Source organism: Scyliorhinus canicula, chromosome 4, assembly GCF_902713615.1.
Source record: "Scyliorhinus canicula chromosome 4, sScyCan1.1, whole genome shotgun sequence".
Classification (NCBI taxonomy): domain Eukaryota; kingdom Metazoa; phylum Chordata; class Chondrichthyes; order Carcharhiniformes; family Scyliorhinidae; genus Scyliorhinus; species Scyliorhinus canicula.
In genome coordinates, this window is record NC_052149.1 from 150874165 (window position 1) to 150893567 (window position 19403).

Below are 19403 nucleotides of genomic sequence, written 5' to 3' on the forward strand. Positions count from 1 at the left end.
AAAACAATCCTAATCTACTCAACCTCTCTTCATAGCTAGCACCCTTCATACCAGGCAACATCCTGGTGAACCTCCTCTGCACCCTCTCTAAAGCATCCACACCCTTCTGGTAATGTGGCGACCAGAACTGCAGTATTCCAAATGTGGCCCAACCAAAGTCCTATACAACTGTAACATGACCTGCCGACTCTTGTACTCAATACCCGTACAATGAAGGCAAGCATGCTGTATGCCTTCTTGACCAGTCTATCGACCTGCGTTGCCACCTTCAGGGTACAATGGACCTGAACTCTCAGATCTCTCTGTACATCAATTTTCCCCAGGACTCTTCCATTGACCGTATAGTCCGCTCTTTAATTGGATCTTCCAAAATGCATCATCTCGCATTTGCCTGGATTGAACTCCATCTGCCATTTCTCTGCCCAACTCTCCAATCTATCTATATTTTGTTGTATTCTCTGACAGTCCTCCTCGCTATCTGCAACTCCACCAATTAGTATCATCTGCAAACTTGCTAATCAGACGACCTATACCTTCCTCCAGATCATTTATGTATATCACAAACAACAGTGGTCCAAGCACGGATGCCTGTGGAACACCACTAGTCACCCTTCTCCATTTTGAGACACTCCCTTCCACCACTACTCTCTGTCTCCTGTTGCCCAGCCAGTTCTTTATCCATCTAGCTAGTACACCCTGAACTCCATGCGACTTCACTTTTCCATCAACCTGCCATGGGAAACTTTATCAAACGCCTTACTGAAGTCCATGTATATGACATCTACAGCCCTTCCCTCATCAATTAACTTTGTCACTTTCTCAAATAATTCTGTTAGGTTTGTAAGACATGACCTTCCCTGCACAAAACCATGCTGCCTATCATTGATAAGTCTATTTTCTTCCAAAAGTGAATAGATCCTATCCCTCAGTATCTTCTCCAACAGTTTGCCTACCACTCACAGATCAAGCTCACAGATCTATAATTCCTTGGATTATCCCTGCTACCCTTCTTAAACAAAGGGACAACATTAGCAATTCTCCAGTCCTCTGGAACCTCACCCGTGCTCAAGGATGCTGCAAAGATATCTGTTAAGGCCCCAGCTATTTCGCCCCTTGCTTCCCTCAGTAACCTGGGATAGATCCCATCCGGACCTGGGGACTTGTCCACCTTAATGTCTTTTAGAATACCCAAAACTTCCCCCTTCCTTATGCCGACTTGACCTAGAACATCCATCTCTAACCTCAACATCTGTCATGTCCCTCTCCTTGGTGAATACCGATGCAAAGTACTCATTAAGAATCTCACCTATTTCCTCTGACTCCACACATAAATGTCCTCTTTTGTCTTTGAGTGGGCCAATCCTGTCTCGAGTTACCCTCTGCCTCCTTATACACGAATAAAAGGCTTTGGGATTTTCCTTAACCCTGTTAGCCAAAGATATTTCATGACCACTTTTAGCCCTCTTTATTATGCGTTTGAGATTTGTCCTACTTTCCCAATATTCCTCCAAAGCTTCATCAGTTTTAAGTAGCCTAGATCTTATGTATGCTTCCTTTTTCATCTTAGCTAGTCTCACAATTCCACCAGTCATCCATGGTTCCCTAATCTTGCATTTCTATCCCTCATTTTCACAGGGACATGTCTGTCCTGCACTCTAATCAACCTTTCCTTCAAAGACTCTCACATTTCAAATGTGGATTTACCCTTAAACAGCTGCTCCCAATCCACATTCCCTAGCTCCTGCCGAATTTTGTTATACTTGGCCTTTCCCCAATTTAGCACTCTTCCTTTAGGACCACTCTCGTCTTTGTCCATGAGTATTCTAAAACTTACAGAATTGTGATCGTTATTCCCAAAGTAACCACCGACTGAAACTTCAACCACCTGGCCGGGATCATTCCCCAATACCAGATCCAGTATGGCCCCTTCCCAAGTTGGACTATTTACATACTGCTCTAAAAAACTCTCCTGGATGCTCTTTACAAATTCTGCTCCATCTACGCCTCCAACACTAGATGGGTCCCATTCAATGTTGGGGAAGTTAAAATCTCCCATCACGACCACCCTATTACTCCTACATTTTTCTATAATCTGTCTACATATTTGTACCTCTACTTCACGCTCGCTTTTGGGATGCCTGTAGTAAAGTCCGAACAATATTACTGCACCCTTCCTATTTCTTAGCTCTACCCATATTGCCTCAGTGCTCAAATCCTCCATAGTGCCCTCCTTATTAACAGCTGTGATATCATCTCTGACCAGTATTGCAACTCCTCCACCCCTTTTACCTCCCTCTCTATCCCTCCTGAAGCATCTATACCCTGGGATATTTAGTTGCCAATCTTGCCCTTCCCCCAGCCAAGTCTCAGTAATACCAGTAACATCATATTCCCAGCTACTAATTTAAGCCCTAAGTTCATCTGCCATACCTGCTACACTTCTTGCATTAAAACAAATGCACCTCAGACCATCTGTCCCTTTGCGTTCGACATCTCTTCCCTGTCTACACTTCCTCTTAGTCACATTGAGTTTATTATCTCATACCTTGCTGGCTTTAGTTGCTGCCTCATTACTGACCTCTAACTTCCTAATCTGGTTCCCATCCCCCTGCCACATCAGTTTAAAACCTCCCCAACAGTGTTAGCAAAAGCACCCCCTAGGACATTGGTTCCAGTCCTGCCCATGTGTAGACCATCCGATTTGTAATGGTCCCACCGCCCCCAGAATCGGTTCCAATGTCCCAAAATCTGAACCCCTCCCTCTTGCACCATCTCTCAAGCCACGTATTCATTCTGACTATTCTTGAATTTCTACTCTGACTGTCTCGTGGCATTGGTAGCAATCCTGAGATTACTACCTTTGAGGTCCTACTTTTTAACTTATCTCCGAACTCCCTAAATTCTGATTGTAGGACCTCATCCCATTTTTTACCGATATCGTTGGTGCCTATATGCACCACGACAACTGGCTGTTCACCCTCCCCCTTCAGTATGTCCTGCAGCTGATCTGAGACATCCCTGACCCGTGCACCCGGGAGGCAACATACCATTCGGGAGGCTCGTTTTCGATCACAGAAACGCCTGTCTGCTCCCGTTACAATTGAATCCCCTATGACTATAGCCCTGCCAGTCTTTTTCCCACCCTTCTGTGCAGCAGAGCCAGCCATGGTGCCATGAACCTGGCTACTACTGCCTTCCCCTGGTGAGTCATCTCCCCCAACAGTATCCAAAATGGAATACCTGTTTTGGAGGGAGATGACCGCAGGGGACACCTGCACTGCCTTCCTGCTCTTTCTCTGCCTTTTGGTCACCCATTCCCTGTCTCTCTCACCAATCCTAATCTGCGGTGTGACCAACTCACTGAAGGTGCTATCCACGACCTCCTCAGCATCGCGGATGCTCCAAAGTGAGTCCATCCGCAGCTCCAGAGCCATCATGCGGTCTAACAGGAGCTGCAGCTGGACACACTTCCCGCACATGAAGAAGTCAGGGACATCGGTCACGTCCCTGAACTCCCACATTGAGCACGAGAAGCATAACACGGGTCTGCGATCGCCTGCCATTTTTACACTTTACCTTAACTGATTACAAATATAGTATCAAATAACGAATAAGTGAAAGGAATAAAGATTTTATTTACCAATCACAATACTTACCAACACACGAAGAGTTAAATTTCTCCCAGCTACTGCTAATTGGAGCACTTTCCTTACCAGCCAATCAGGTCACTGCTTTGCTGTGATGTCACTCTTCAAATTTATCCCCAAAGACCCTGTCGCCGCTGTTTAAGCAGCGAAGCAGCTAGTTTAAATACTCACTGCTCGACTCTGTAGCTCCGCCCACTCCAAAAGCTTAATTCCCGCCGAAAAGACTCGAATCCGCGAAGCAGCTAGTTTAAATACTCACCGCTCGACTCCGTAGCTCCGCCCACTCCAAAAGCTGAATTCCCGCCGAAAAGCGGGAATAAATTTGACAATAAATTGGAGCTTTTGCAACTTTTGCCCAGCTACAGTGAATAAAGCCAATAAGCATATGTTATAAGGCCAATATTGAACCAAAATAGTGAAGTAATCCGAACACTTTATAAGTAATTGGTACGATGCACCAGCATACTGTCAATAATTCAGGTCATCACAGATGGACGTTGCAATTATTGAAAGGTTATGGGCTAGAGCAACCAGAAAGATGGCTGGGGTTGGAGGGATTGGATTGAGGAACGAATCGGCAAAATGGCATGTTCTCACCCATTAAGAGGAGATTAAGAGCTAACATAATTGTTGTTTATAGGATTCCAAAGGGACTCCCTAGTGCAGACTATGACAAGCTATTTTGTCTTGTCCAGAACAAGTAAAGCCAAGGGGCACTGTCTGCACTTGGAGGGTTGCCAGCTCAACACTCATCTGGGAAACAATGGGCACGGCCCTGATTTTAACTTTGCGTATAGTAAATGTTTTTTTTTCACTAAGTCAAAATCATGCCCATTAATATTTCTGTGAGTGAGTGGTCAATCTATAGACAATCTGGGACATAGAACATAGAACATAGAACAGTACAGCACAGAACAGGTCCTTCGGCCCTCGATGTTGTGCCGAGCCATGATCACCCTACTCAAACCCACGTATCCACCCTATACCCGTAACCCAACAACCCCCCCCTTAACCTTACTTTTTTTGGACACTACGGGCAATTTAGCATGGCCAATCCACCTAACCCGCACATCTTTGGACTGTGGGAGGAAACCGGAGCACCCGGAGGAAACCCACGCACACACGGGGAGGACGTGCAGACTCCGCACAGACAGTGACCCAGCCGGGAATCGAACCTGGGACCCTGGAGCTGTGAAGCATTTATGCTAACCACTATGCTACCATGCTGCCCACTGGTGAAAGTGGTTGGTATTAATTCATTCAAATTCAATTTGGGTAAATTTCTTTCAGGAAAATTACATTTTGGGATACAGTAAGTTGAAACATGGCTGTGGTAAATGATTAGAAAAAACTGATAACTTTGGGCATTTGGATCCCATTGCTGTCCACCTCTGAGGATTGCCTCATGTCACATTTGGTTGTAAAATAATTGAGAGAGATTGACAACTCCATTATTGTTGTATGTAGCAACTGATAGGATGGTTGACAATGAATTAGATGGACCTCAGTCTTTTCTTTTTGTGCAATTTCAATGTGCCACGCTCCATACATGCACAGACTTTATTGGGGGGTGTACATTGTCTCAAGGAAAGATTTTGAACTAAGGCCCTCCTCCACTCCTCAAGATGGCTATCCCAGTGAGAAATACACAACAGGAGGGTGTCCATACTATAATTAGGCTCAGCACCTCAGCTAGGGGAGAGAAAAATAAATAAGTCAGGGTTTTCACTTTGACTACTCGCTAGTGGCTCTTGTAAGGTTTGCAAACATCAAGTGAATGCAAAATCAGACTTGGCTGTTATACTCGCCAGAGTCAAATAGCCTGCTGGACACCTCTAGATTCACATCTGAAAAATTGTCATCGATGTGAAGTGCCAAGAGGGCTCTTAAAGCCCAGTGAATCATAACCCAGCAAGAGATTGTTACTTGGGGAGGGGGGATACTGGATGTACTACCCTGCTCAAGGACAACTAGGGATGGGGAAAAGATTCACATCTCAGAAACAGATAAGAGAAAAATAATTGGAGTCTATTGACGCAGCTTGTTGAGAGTTTATCACTGACCTATATAAACCCTTGTCTGTCCCATCATGGACGGGAAAGAAAAACTTGGGGAAGCAGCCAAAGTCCTTTTTTATGGCCCTGCCATGGAAGGGGTGGGACTGGAAAATGCAGCGAGCCATTCAAAGGTCCTTTGATTTCAGCAGGAGCAGAAAATCCCGCTGGCATAAAATTCCACCCATTGACTTTCGACAGGACCAGAAAATGTCACCCTTTATGTTTTTTTCCAGTGTATGTTTATGTTGCTTCCAGTGACCATTTACTTGCCACTTTAATGTGCAGGTGCCTTTTACACAGAGAAGCTGCTGCATCGGGAGGGACAGCGAATGATCATCCTGAACACAAACTTCTACTACAAAAGTAATGCACTGACTGAATATCTGAGTGACCCTGCTGGCCAGTTTCAATGGTTCGATGACACCCTCTCCAGAGCCTCAACAGCTGGTGAGAAAGTAAGAGATGTTGGAGTCCCAAGCCATGATTCGCTTCATTGCAGCCCTATGCTGCAAGGCAAAGGTTTGATCGAATGGAGCTCTTTGAAACAGATATGGAGGGCTGCATTATTGTGTTTGTGTTTGATCTACATGGAAACTGAACCTAATTAAAAGTAACAATTATCACTTGAAGGAACACTGGGCGAAATTCTCCGCCCCCCACGACGGGTGGGAGAATAGCGGGAGGGCCTTCCCGACATTTTTGCCGCCCTCCCGCTATTCTCCCACCCCCCCGCCGAAGTCCCGACCCGAATCGCTGCCGCCGTTTTTTTACGGCCGGCAGCGATTCTCAGCTGTTAGATGGGCCGAAGTCCCAGCCCTTTCCGCCGTTTTTACGAACGGCAAACACACCTGGTCTTGCCGTTCGTAAAAACGGCGTCACAAACTCGCTATTAATAACCATGGCACCGATTGGCACGGCCGTACCACGGCCGTGCCAAGGGTGCCATGGGCCCGCGATCGGTGCCCACCGATCGCGGGCAGCGGGCCCGATGCCCGCGCACTACTTGTCCTTCCGCCGCCCCGCAGTATCCATTCGCAGGGCGGCTGAGGGGCAACCCGGCCCGCGCATGCGTGGGTTTCGCGCAAAACGCGATGACGTCACCCGCGCATGCGCGGGTTGGAGTCTTCCAAACTGCGCATGCGCGGCTGACGTCATATGACGCGTCAGCCGGCGCTAACTCCGGCAAGCGGGCTTAACGATTTTCGTTAAGCCCGTCTTGCCGGAGCCTACGGCGTCGGGCTGCTAGCCCCGACCGGGGACCAGAATCGGCCAGTCCCCGACCGGGGACCAGCAGCTTTACGATTTCTCCCGTTTTGGGAGAATCTCGCCCATAATCTTTAGCTAAGTATTGATTAAAATGACAACTGAAAGGACAATTGTCAAGGCTGAAAGATTAAATGTACCTCATGCTATGGTACTAAGCCATATAGGTTCCATGTTAAATCCTTGGGCTGTGGTGAATTACCATGTTCCTGGATGGCACAGCAGTGAAAGTGCTGCAGAGTGGACAAATTATACCAAGTTTCTGACTCCAGATCGCTATATAGTCACTTTCTTTTGCAGAAAACGTTATATGTAAGGGAACACCAAATGATGTCCCTATGGTTAAATAACCAGTCAATATTTTGTCCTCAGGGTGAGTGCACAATGGGTTACCACTCAGACAAAGTACTGAGGACCATTGATATGTTTTGAGCCTTAAAGAAAGGATGAGAGGCAATTGGAACTAATATTTGAATCTTATTGTCAGGTTTACATCATTGAGGTCGGTGCAAGGGTTCTTCCGGCGGTGGCAGCCATTTCTAGACTTTCTGGTGGAGCGTTAGGGGGCAGTCAACTTCAGCAGCAACCGGGGGGGGGTATGGAGGGAATGGGTGGGGGGGTCACTTGTTCGCTATGGGGGATGGGTGTGTGGTTTCATGGTTTCAGGTTTCATGCTCATTATTTATGTTAATTTATTGCTTTTGTATTTGGTGGGGGGGGGGGGGGGGTTACTTTATCTCTGTTTTGTTGGTTAAAATTTGTTGAAAATTTTCATTAAAATTATTTTTTTTAAAAAAAGGTTTACATCATTGGGCACGTACCTCCCGGATTCTTTGAGAAGAAGAGGGGAACACACTGGTTCCGAGAAAATTTCAACAAGAGGTATATCGAAATCATCAGAAAGCACAGCCAAGTGATAGCAGGGCAGTTTTTTGGACATCAACACCGTGACAGCTTTAAAATCTTCTACTCCAACGATGGTACAGTAAGCTTAGTCTCTTCCTATTAAAATTACAAAGAGAACAAAGAACAAAGAAAATTACAGCACAGGAACAGGCCCTTCGGCCCTCCAAGCCTGTGCTGATCATGATGCCCTAACTAAAAACAAAACCTTCTGCCTTTACTCAGTCCGTATCTCTCTATTTCCTCCCTATTCATGTACCCATCCAGATGCCTCTTAAATGTTGCTAATGTGCTGCTTCCACCACATCCTCCGGCAGCATGTTCCAGGCACTCACCACTCTTTGTGTGAAAAACTTACCCCTTAAACTTTCCCCCTCTCACCTTGAACCTGTGCCCCCTTGTAATTGTCACTTCCTACCTTGGAAAAAGCCTTTGACTATCCACCCTGTCTATGCCTCTCATAATTTTGTAGACAGACCTCTATCAGGTCTCTGCTCAGACTCCAACTTTCCTGTGAAAACAATCCTAGTTTATTCAACCTCTCTTCATAGCCAACACCCTCGAGACCAGGCAACATCCTGGTGAACCTTTTTTGCACTCTCTCCAAAGCTTCCACATCCTTCTGATAATGTGGTGACCAGAACTGCGCACAAAACTCCAAATGCGGCCTAACCGAAGTTTTCTATAACTGCAACATGATTTCCCAACTCTTGTACTCAATGCCCGGCTGATGAATGCAAGCATGCCATATACCTTCTTAATCACCTTGGCCAGCTGTGATGCCACTTTTAGGGAATTGTGGACCTGCATGTCCATATCCCTCTATATGTTAATGTTCCTAAGGGTTCTGCCATTTGCAGTATAATTCACACATAGATTTGATCCTCTAAAATGCATCACCTCACATTTTTCCAGATAAAACTCCATCTGCCATTTCTGTGCCCATCTCCAATTTATTTATATCCTGTTGTATCCTCTGACAATCGTCGGCACTATCAGCAACTCCACCAATCTTCGTGTCATCCGCAAACTTACTAATCAGGCCATCCACATTTTCCTCCAGATCATTTATATACACTACAAACAACAGAGGTCCCAGCACTGATCCCTGCGGAACACCACTAGCTACAGATTTCCATTCTGAAAAATACCCTTCCATAGCTACTCTTCGTCTTCTATAACCAAGCCAATTCTGTATCCATCTAGCCAGCCGACCCCAAATCCCATGTGATTTTAGTTTTTGTACCAGTCTGCCATGTGCGTCCTTGTCAAATGCCTTACTAAAGTCCATATAAATTACATTCACAACCCTTCCCTCATCAATTTTCTTAGTCACCTCTTCAAAAAGCTCAATCAAGCTGGTGAGACATGACCTTCCCCGTTCAAAACCATGATGCTTGTCACTGACAAGTCCATTTTTCTCCAAATGTTCATATTCTGTCCCTCAGTATCTTTTCCAAAAGCTTCCCCACCACTGATGTCAGGCTCACCGGCCTATAAATTGCTAGATTATCCCTTCTTAAACAAGAGAATAACATTGGCTCTTCTCCAGTCCTCTGGAACCTCAGGGATGTGAAGATATCTGTTAAGGTCCTAGCTATTTCTCCCCTTGCCTCCCGCAGTAACCTGGGATAGATCCCATCCGGCTCTGGGGACTTGTCTACTTTAATGTAATTTAGGATACTCAACACTTCCTCCTTTGATATATTGACGTTCTCAAGATTGTCCATGCACTTATTCCTGACCTCAACATCCGTGATGTCCTTCTATCTAGTGAATACCGATATAAAGAACTCAGTAAGGATTTCACCCACTTCTTGTGGTTCCACGCATAACTTCTCTCCATTGTCCTCGAGTGGGCCTACTCTTTCTCTTGCTGCCCTCTTGCTCCTAATATATGCATAAAAAGCCTTGGGATTCTCCTTGACCATGTTTGCAAAAGTCATTTCATGGCCCCTTTTAGCCCTCCTAATTCCATGTTGAAATTCCTTCCTACTTTCACTGTACTCCTCAAGGCCTTTGTCAGTTTTCTGATGCCTAGACCTATTGTATGCTTCCTTTTTTACTTTGACTATGCTTACAATTTCCTTTGTCATCCATGTTTCCCGAATCCTGCCATTTCTATCCTTCATTTTTGCAGGGACATGCCTGTCCTGCACTTCAATCAACTGGCCTTTAAAAGCCTCCCCACATGTCAGACGTAGATTTGCCTTCAAATAGCCGCTCCCAATCCACATTCACCAATTCCTGTGTGATTTGGATGTAATCGGCCCTCGCCCAATTGAGCATCCTCACCCGCGGGGCACTCTTGTCCTTACCCATGACCATTCGAAATCTTATGGAATTATGGTCACTAAGCCCAAAATGCTCCCCCACTGAAACATCAATCACCTGACCTAGCTCATTCCCAATACCAAGTCTAGTACGGCCCCCTCCCTGGTTAGATTGTCAACATACTGTATCAAAAAGCCCTCCTGGACACATCGAACAAATTGCACTCCATCCGAGCCCCTGGCTGTAAGGGATTCCCAGTCAATATGGGGAAGTTAGTCACCCATCACAACTACCCTGTTTTTTTCACACCTTTTCAGTATGACAACACAATTACTCCTCTGTCTCCTGCAGGCTGTTGGGAGGTCTATAGTACACTCTCAACATTGAGATTTCAACCTTCTTATTCCAGAGCTCCACCCATAATGCCTCACTACAAGATCCCTCCAATGTGTCCTCCCTCAACACACCTGTGATCTGCCCTCTAATCAGCAATGCAACTCCCCCACCTGTTTTGTTTTCCCTTCTGCCCCGTCTAAAACAAGAATACCGCAGAATGTTAAGCTGCCAGTCCTGTCCCTCCTTTAACTATGTCTCCGTAATTGAAATTACATCATATTTCCATGCAGTAATCCAGGGTCTCAGCTCATCTGTTTTACATGTTGTACTTCTTGCATTGAAGCAAACACACTCCAGACCTACAGTCCTGCTCAGCCCTGCAGCTTCCCTCTGCCTGCCCTTATTCTGCGCTGTTTGTCTCAGTCACTTTTATCCCCAGTCTCTTCACTTACTGGCCTACTGTTCCGGTTCCCACCCTCCGCCACACTAGTTTAAACCCTCCTGAACAGCACTACCAAACCTCTCGCCCAGGATATTGGTACCTCCCTAGTTCAGGTGCAACCTGTCCTTCTTGTACAGGTCCCACCTTCCCCAGAAGACATCCAAGTGATCCATATATTTAAAGCCCTCCTTCCTACACCAGTTCCTTAGCCACATGTTTAACTGTACTCTCTCCCTGTTCCAAGCCTCACGAGCACGTGGCACGGGGAATAACCCCGAGATTACTACCCTCGGGGTCCTACTTTTTACCTCCCGACCTAACTCCCTGAATTGTCTTTGCAGGACCTCTTCCTGCTTCCTGCCTATGTCATTCGTACCAATGTGGACAATGACGTCTGTCTGTTTATCCTCCTGTTTCAGGATGCCCTGCAGCCGTTCAGAGACATCCAGGACCCTGGCACCTGGGCGGCAACACACCATCCTGGAGTGCCCCTACTGAGAGGAGACTATCGAATCTCCTACTGCTATCACTCGCTTGGACTTAGCTCCCCCCCCTGCTCTACAGCAGAACCAGTTGTGGTGCCACAGGTCTGGCTGCTGCTAGTATCTTCCCCTGAGAGGCTAACCCCCAAAAAGTATCCAAAACGGTACACCTGTTTGAGTGGGAAATAGCTACAGGATGCTCCTGCCTTATCTGACTGCCTCTCCTGGCGGTCACCCATATATCTGTCTGAACCTGTGGTGTGACCACCTCCCTGAAGCTATCACACTTTCTGCCCCCTGTATGCTCCGCAATGAGTCCAGCTGCTGCTCCAACTGAACTACACAATCTGTGAGGAGATTCAGCTGGTCACACCTCCTACAGGCAGAATTGCTATAAAGCTCCCTGATCTCCCACATCTGGCAGGAGGCACATATCTTCTAAATTATGATCAAAATATAAATCAATTTTTCTGTGCAGCGAGTCATAGAAAATGGCTAGCACCTATGCAGTTGAGGAATTGAACAAACGAATGTGATATGAAATAGGATAATTAGTTAGAATAATGTAGAGGATAGAGCCGGTCTGATGGTAGTAAGTTCACAGACAAAGAACAAAGAAATTGAGCAAAGCATGGCCAGAAAGGGGGGAGGGGAGCCCCACGCAGAGCATGGTGAAAAGGATGCTGGGTAACAAGAGGCCCAGGGTTGAGGAATGCGGAGTGAGCCAATCAGGATATATGGCCAGGTCAGGAGGTGTATAGGATGACCTATGGGAATCTTGTATGTGAAAATTGATGCCATTTGAATGACATGTGCAGAGATCTCTTTGTCTCCGACCTCACTTGGTTCTGGGGGCTTCAGGAGACTGTATGTGTTCTGAATCTCTATAGAGCGGGTCAGCCTTGCAAGTTGTTTAAAAATAAATAATACTATACCTACAGATCCCTCTCGAGTTTTATTGAGACCAGACTGACCGGTAAAGAACTTAATTTGTCACAGTAAGTGAGCCAAGATAGAGAAGCACATTCCTTCCATGATCCTCAGTCACAATTCAACTTGATCCTGAAGCGGAGAGCACTATTCGGACACTGGCTGCAATATTTCACTGTTATAAATGCAGTAAATGCGGCACGGTGTCACAGTGGTTAGCACTACTGCCTCACAGCGCCAGGACCACCGTTCAATTCCGGACTTGGGTGACTGTGTAGAGTTTGCAAGTTCTCCCTGTGTCTGGGTGGGTTTTCTCTGGGTGCCCCGGTTTCCTGCCACAGTCCAAAGGTGTGAAAGTTAGGTGGATTGGCTTCATTAAATTGCCCCTTAGTATCTCCAAAGATATGCAGATTAGGTGGCCATGATCAATGCACAAGGATACGTGGATAGGACAGGGAAATGGACCTACGTAGAGCGCTCATTTGGCGGGTCAGTGCAGACTCAATGGCCGAATGGCCTCCTTCTACACTGTAGGGATTCTATGGATATTGATTAAAGGCCTTTCATAGGGGCATAGGAACAGAAGTAGGTCATTCAGCCGCTTCAACCTGCTCTGCCATTCGATGAGATCATGGCTGATCTGTGGCCTAACTCCATTTACCTGCCTTTGGCCCATGTCCCTTAATATATTTGATGAAGAAAAATGTATCTCATATTTATAATTAACAACTGATCTAGCTTCAATTGCTGTTTGTGAGAGAGAGTTCCAAATTTTTACCACCCTTTGTGGGTAGGGATGCTTCCTAACATCTGTCCTAAATGGTCTGGTCCTAATTTTTAGACCATGCCCCTAGTTGTAGAATCTCCAACCAATGGAAACAGTTTATCTTTATATACGCTGTCTTTCCCTGTTAATACCTTGAAGACTTTGATCAGATCATCCCTTAGCCTTCTAAATTCTAGAGAAAACAGGCCTAATTTGTATAATCTCATAATTTAATCCCTGAAGTCCAGGTATCATTCTTGTAAACCTGCGTTGCACTCCCTCCAAGGCCAAAATATCCTTCCGAAAGCATGGTGCCCAGATCTGCTCACAGAACTCCAAATGGGGTCTAACCAGGGATTTGTAAAGCTACAGCATCACGCCTGCGTCCTTATAGTCCAGTCTTCTAGATGGAAAGGCAACATTCCATTAGCCTTCTTATTTACTTTCTGCCCTGGTTTGTGGCATTTTAAAGATCTATGCATCTGAACACCCAGGTCTCTTTGGACATCCACTGAATTTAGTTTTATACCATCTAGAAAGTACCCAGATCTATTCTGTTTTTGGTTACTTGCTTACATTGAAATCCATCTGCCGCAGTTTTGCCCATTCACCTAGTCTGTCAATATCCCTTTATAATTTTACACTGTCATTTGCACTATCTACAATGCCAGCCAAATTTGTGTCATCAGCCAATTTTGATATATGGCTTTCTATGTCACTGTCCAAGTCATTAATGAATAATGTGAACAATTGAGGCCCAAATACAGATCCTCGTGGGACACCACTAGTCGCACCTTGCCAATTTGAGTACCAACCCATTATCCCTACTTTCTGGTGCTTGCCACTCAACCAATTTCCTAGCCATGTCAGTATTTTGCCCTCAATTCCATGGGCCTCTACCTTAGCTAGCATTCTCTGATGTGGGACATTATGAAATGCCATTCCTCCACCCTTTCCAATACATGTATGTCCCTACTGTAGAGCTGTGATAATAACTGAACAAAGCACTCTAGGTTTGGACTGAACAATGCATTATAGCATCATTAACTGAATAATAGCTTCAAGTATATTCTCTGCATATCTATGTTTGGCTGCTCTGCCTCTACATATCAACATTCCGTCATTTCTCTTGGCTACTTCATCACATTATCTGAACAAGAAAAGCAACAGCGTTACAAATTTTTCTTGATCCCTGTCAACAATTATGGACTAATTCCATTCCATTGACTGATGCCACACATACCTTCCCCCTAACATTTTCCAGTATGATTGCCAATAATTATCTTCAAGCTGTCTTCCCAATTACATAATTGTTCAGAACTGCTCTAATGTGATTTTGAGGTTTCCCTCACCAGGCCTAGCCTCACAGCTCTATCCTCGAGCAGTGTCAGCCTCCCCACACTAAAGGGGCTGATTTAGCACAGGGCTAAATTGCTGGCTTTCAAGGCAGGCCAGCAGCATGGTTCAATTCCCGTACCAGCCTCCCCGAACAAGCGCTGGAATGTGGCGACTAGGGGCTTTTCACAGTAACTTCATTTGAAGCCTACTTGTGACAATAGGCGATTTTCATTTCATTTTCAATTGATTAACTCCTTGCATGTTTCCTTAGAAATCACGCCATTTGCAGAGTGACCATTGCGACATGCCACAAAAAAAGACAAACTTCCCTAGCTGATCCTTGGATGCATTGCTGACCATAATTGAAATGATAAAGGAAGAAAATGGGTTTGACTATAAAATCTAGAGTTAACGCCTCAAGTCCTTACTCCTTCAGTCAAAACCCTAAAGTCGGTATAAAGAATATCTCACTTGGCTTGCACTTGGGCAGAATACTCACCTGCAGAGGACAAGATAGCAGCTTTCACACATGTACACGTCCACCAAAACCACCCAATTAACTTCTCTCCTCCCAGTCCAGCAGCCACATGGTCCTATTGTAGCACCCTGACTGAGATAATCAAACTCAGCACAGTTGGAATTCAAACACAAGGATCCCCCTGGACCGTATCCTCAGCTACTAACCATCAAAACCAGTTGAGTAATTGGGAAAGCCAGAGAACTGTCTTTATTCAATAAACAGCAATGTATCAAGCTCCTCATGATGGTATATTCTGGCAGCGTTCACTAGCTAGCTTGACACATGGAATGATCATTAGATGAGGTAGTGAAGAGTGTCTGAACCAAAATCTGCCAAGAGAGAATGAGCAGAGAACGGGACTTTCCAACACTGCTGGTTTCACTGTATGTTTCATATACTCATTTACTTCACGTACATAAAAAATCTTATTTTGATTGAGGTATTTTAATTTCACACTCAACCTCCTCAAATTTGAAACTGGTAAGACAAGCAGACTCTGTCTAGTCACTTAGTCTTCATTAACCAATCACCTCTTCTATTTAGGAAGAGAGGGTATTTTTGCCTTTTCTAAACTGATTTGTTTTCTTCAATGTCTTCCTCATGACTAATGCGTGTCGACTCCACTCAGTTAACAGGCCTCTTATGTTTAGGTTAGAGTCTTCACCAATACTTTAGCATAGAACTGTGACTCGTATGTGGACATTGTTTGCAAGCTCTGGAATTTCCTCCTCAATTTCTCTACCTCGCTGTCTTTCTCTCCGCCTTTAAGATGCTCCTTAACACCCATCTCTTACATCAAGCTTTTAGTCACCTATCCTAATGGTTACTACTTTGAATTGATATTAATTTGCATCTGATCGCACTCCTTTGAAACACCTCGGGCTTTACAACATTAAAAGCAAATTCTTAGAATTAGTGAATAGTGCAGCACAAAAGGAGGTCATTGATGCCATTGAGTCTCTGCTAGCTCTTCTGAAGAGCAATCCAGTTAATCTCACACCCTAGCACTTTTAAAGGACTGCTGAGGATTCTTACTCACTACAATACTTCTCAACGTTTCTAGAACTTCCTCTTTACCTATTTTCATCTCACCTCATATTCCAACAACCTCATTTACCATTACTTAAGCAAACATCCTCTTCCTTGATACACACAGTTGCAAAGTATTCATTTAGTATCTCAGTCACACCCTTTGTCTTCTCCAATAGATCCCAACTTTAGTCTCTAATCAGCCCCACTGTTCCTCTGATAACCCTGTTACTATTTCTACACCAACAGAAGATCTTTGGACTCCCTTTCACATTAACCGCTAACCCATTCTCACCCTGCCTATTTTGCCCCCCTACTTCCTTTTTCACTTCTCCTCTGTCCTTTTTATATTCAGCGCGATTCTCCCTTTTTTTATTCAGCTGACATCTATCACACTCCCTTTTCTCGGCTTCATCCTAAACTCTGATTTCATCATCCAGAGAGATAGAACATAGAACATGGAAAAATGCAGCACAGAACAGGCCCTTTGGCCCACGATGTTGTGCCGAACCTTTGTCCTAGATTAAGAACAAATTAATCTACACCCCATCATTCTACCGTAATCCATGTACCTATCCAATAGCCGCTTGAAGTTCAGATCTTGCTTTTATTATTTTTTCCCTGTGGTTCTGTACCTAGATTAACCCAAACCATCTCCCCTTGAAAGGCCACATTTTGCTCCGTTATATTGCTGCCTGCCAGTCTTTGACACCAATTTACCCGGGTAAGTGCCCTCCTCAATTCACTGAAACCAGCCCTCTCCCGTTGAGTATGTTATCTTGGATCGTTCCATGTGTCCTTCTCCGTACAAACGTTTTGATACCACGATCACTGTTTTCATCACTGTGACAGTCTCTAGCAATAGTGCAGGAAACATATCAATCAAGAAAATTTCCTGAACACACTCACTGCCCCCTTCAATATTGGCATAGTGTTATAACCTGCCTGCTTACCACTGGCTGGGGACTAATGACAATCCCACAATCCTGTGGGAGTATGAGCTTCCCCAATGAGGGGGCGGAGAAATCATTAGCAGACTCCCTGCATAAATAGAGCTGGCCAGTTTGGAACCAGAGAGAGAGAGGAGTGAGCAGCAAGGGAAGTTGCTGCTGCTGTATATATATGTTATTGTAAATAAATGTTATTTCTTTGTATCCTGAAGACTCGTGCTGGATTCTTCGTGGCCCTCACAAAACATAGTTAGGGTTTCTCATGAACATTACTCTTTAGTTCATGCACCTCTCAGTAACTTCCATGCAAATCTACTCCTCTACCAACTTCCCGCTATTTGATGACCTATACAGTACAACAAGTGGTGTAATAGCTTCTCTATTGTTTATTTCTGTCTTTGATAACAATGTTAGAAATGCAGGTTCCTTGAAGAGTAAACATGTTCATGTCCCAGAGTGAGTTAAGAGCAGGTGATGCTCATTGAAACCCATACAAGAGCTGGGTTTTTCCCTAGTCGAAGAGGTTACTTGTGGACAGGGAGCGGATGCAGAAGGGAAGGTAGAGATTAGTATTTGTACTGAACTCTAGTGTCACAATAAAACAGTTGTGTATTATCAGAATGTCTTCTGCTGCCTAATTCGGTCAATGGGTATTTACCTATAAACACTCAAAGCCTTTCATTCCAGTAATGTAATATTCTCCTCAACCAAAGTAGCTACATCCACAACAAAGCCAAGGATATTGATACTATATGAACAACATGAGCTTCACGGATAGACTATGAAAGCAAATTTTTTTGTTGTTGAAATCATCTCTTTTGCACCTCGATCATGGGTTTGACATCCTTCCCAAAGTTAAAATGGGATAGGTGCTTGATGGCTGGCACAGACACGATGGAATGAAGGATCTCTTTCTGTGCTGTAAACTCCATGACTCTGAGAGTACTGGACAGAAATACTGACTGTTGTTGAACCAATGGTTTACATTAGCATTACCACACTCTATTTAACCAATTTAGGCTCCAATTCTTTCTTTGAACTGTTTGATCAAACTTCTCCTCCCACTTTTGAGGTTTTGAACCTCTAAGCCTTTCTACTCTTCAATCCTTTTGAACGTTTTGTGAGTGTTTATTGCCTCCTCCCACAGATTTCTTAACGTTAAATTTTATATGTGTCCATTGGCCTTAGACTGATAAATCACAGAAGTATTTCATTGCAGGTTCTCCAGTCAGTGCTATGTTCATTGCCCCTGCAGTGACCCCTTGGAAAACCACATTAGCTGGCTTACGAGATGGATCACAAAACCCTGGGATTCGCCTCTTTGAATACAATACAGACACTCTCCAGATCTTGGTAAGAATTCATACATACTGGACTGGCTAGCTCAGCTTTTGTAATGTAATCTCTATGTTCTTTGAAATAAAATGTTGTGGTGCCTGATCTCCGCACCCACACCAACCCACTTCTCTCACCAATGCCTGAAATTTACATGGGGGGACGGTCCCCCTCATCTCCTGCCAGAACCTTCTGGATCAGTAGAACTCAGTCATTAGAGCCTTGTTTTTCAAGAGTTTGCACTGAAGTTTTGACAGGGGAATCCCATGACAGTTCTTCCTCCTGATCACAAAATCCCAAGTTGCCTCTTTTTTTTTCTTCAGAGAGCATCCTAAAGCTTTGGTCTGGCTGGGTGCTTTCATTTTGAACTGGTCACAGACTGGTAATAAAACATGATCATTAAAACTGTAAGAACTATAATCTCACAGGATATATTCAACCTTAAAAGATCAATGTTACTTTAATTCCAAATTGGGCATAATATTGCTGTTTACATGCAGCTGATGTCTACAAGTAGAAATCTAAAAACAACGACTGATCCCGAGCTTTAGTAGTGGGTATCACCTTGTATGGGTCCAGAACGGAACCCTAATTTTGGTTAAGATCCTGGATTAGAACCCAACTATTTGCATTTATTAAAACTGTGAACAAATGTTACTAACCCACAGGAGCGATAAAGCTTACCAGTATACAGTTTTTATGTTGAAACAAACTTCAATTTGAACACAGAATAAAGCACATTACCGACAAAGAAATGGTTTTACAGTTAACATTTACAACATCTGAACTTGCTTCCTGAACCTGCCCCTACATTCCAATTAAGCAACACATATATTTATAAAACCACTTATGCATAAAGTTAACAACCAAGTTTAATTTGCTTATCTTGCTGCAGTCCTTAGAGAGATAAACCTTTTTTTAGGACCAAGCTGAAAACCTTCCAGACAGACCTGGCCCTTCCCATTAGCTACACTGAAAGCACATAGCATTCTTGTTATAAGATGTACCCTGATTTGTTTAGCCAGGCTCAAACTTTTACAATATTACACTAACTCTCAAAGTGCAAACAGGTAAATGGCTTTTAATATCTGTGAGCAAAACACTATCCCCTCAAAAATCACTGATTACCTC

General features: G+C 44.4%; 1 protein-coding gene across 2 annotated transcripts in view; it reads left to right on the forward strand.

The window, feature by feature from the left end:
• LOC119964164 (acid sphingomyelinase-like phosphodiesterase 3b) overlaps window positions 1–19403 on the forward strand; it is a 39401-nt gene that overhangs the window by 16150 nt on the left and 3848 nt on the right. The window contains exons 5-7 of one of the 2 annotated variants that reach the window (XM_038793456.1): window positions 5990–6159; window positions 7767–7947; window positions 18193–18290. In XM_038793456.1, coding sequence (XP_038649384.1) covers window positions 5990–6159; window positions 7767–7947; window positions 18193–18290 — 449 coding nt within the window. Of the gene's footprint in view, window positions 1–5989; window positions 6160–7766; window positions 7948–18156; window positions 18291–19403 lie in introns of both variants that reach the window. The other variant, XM_038793454.1, reaches the window with a different exon arrangement.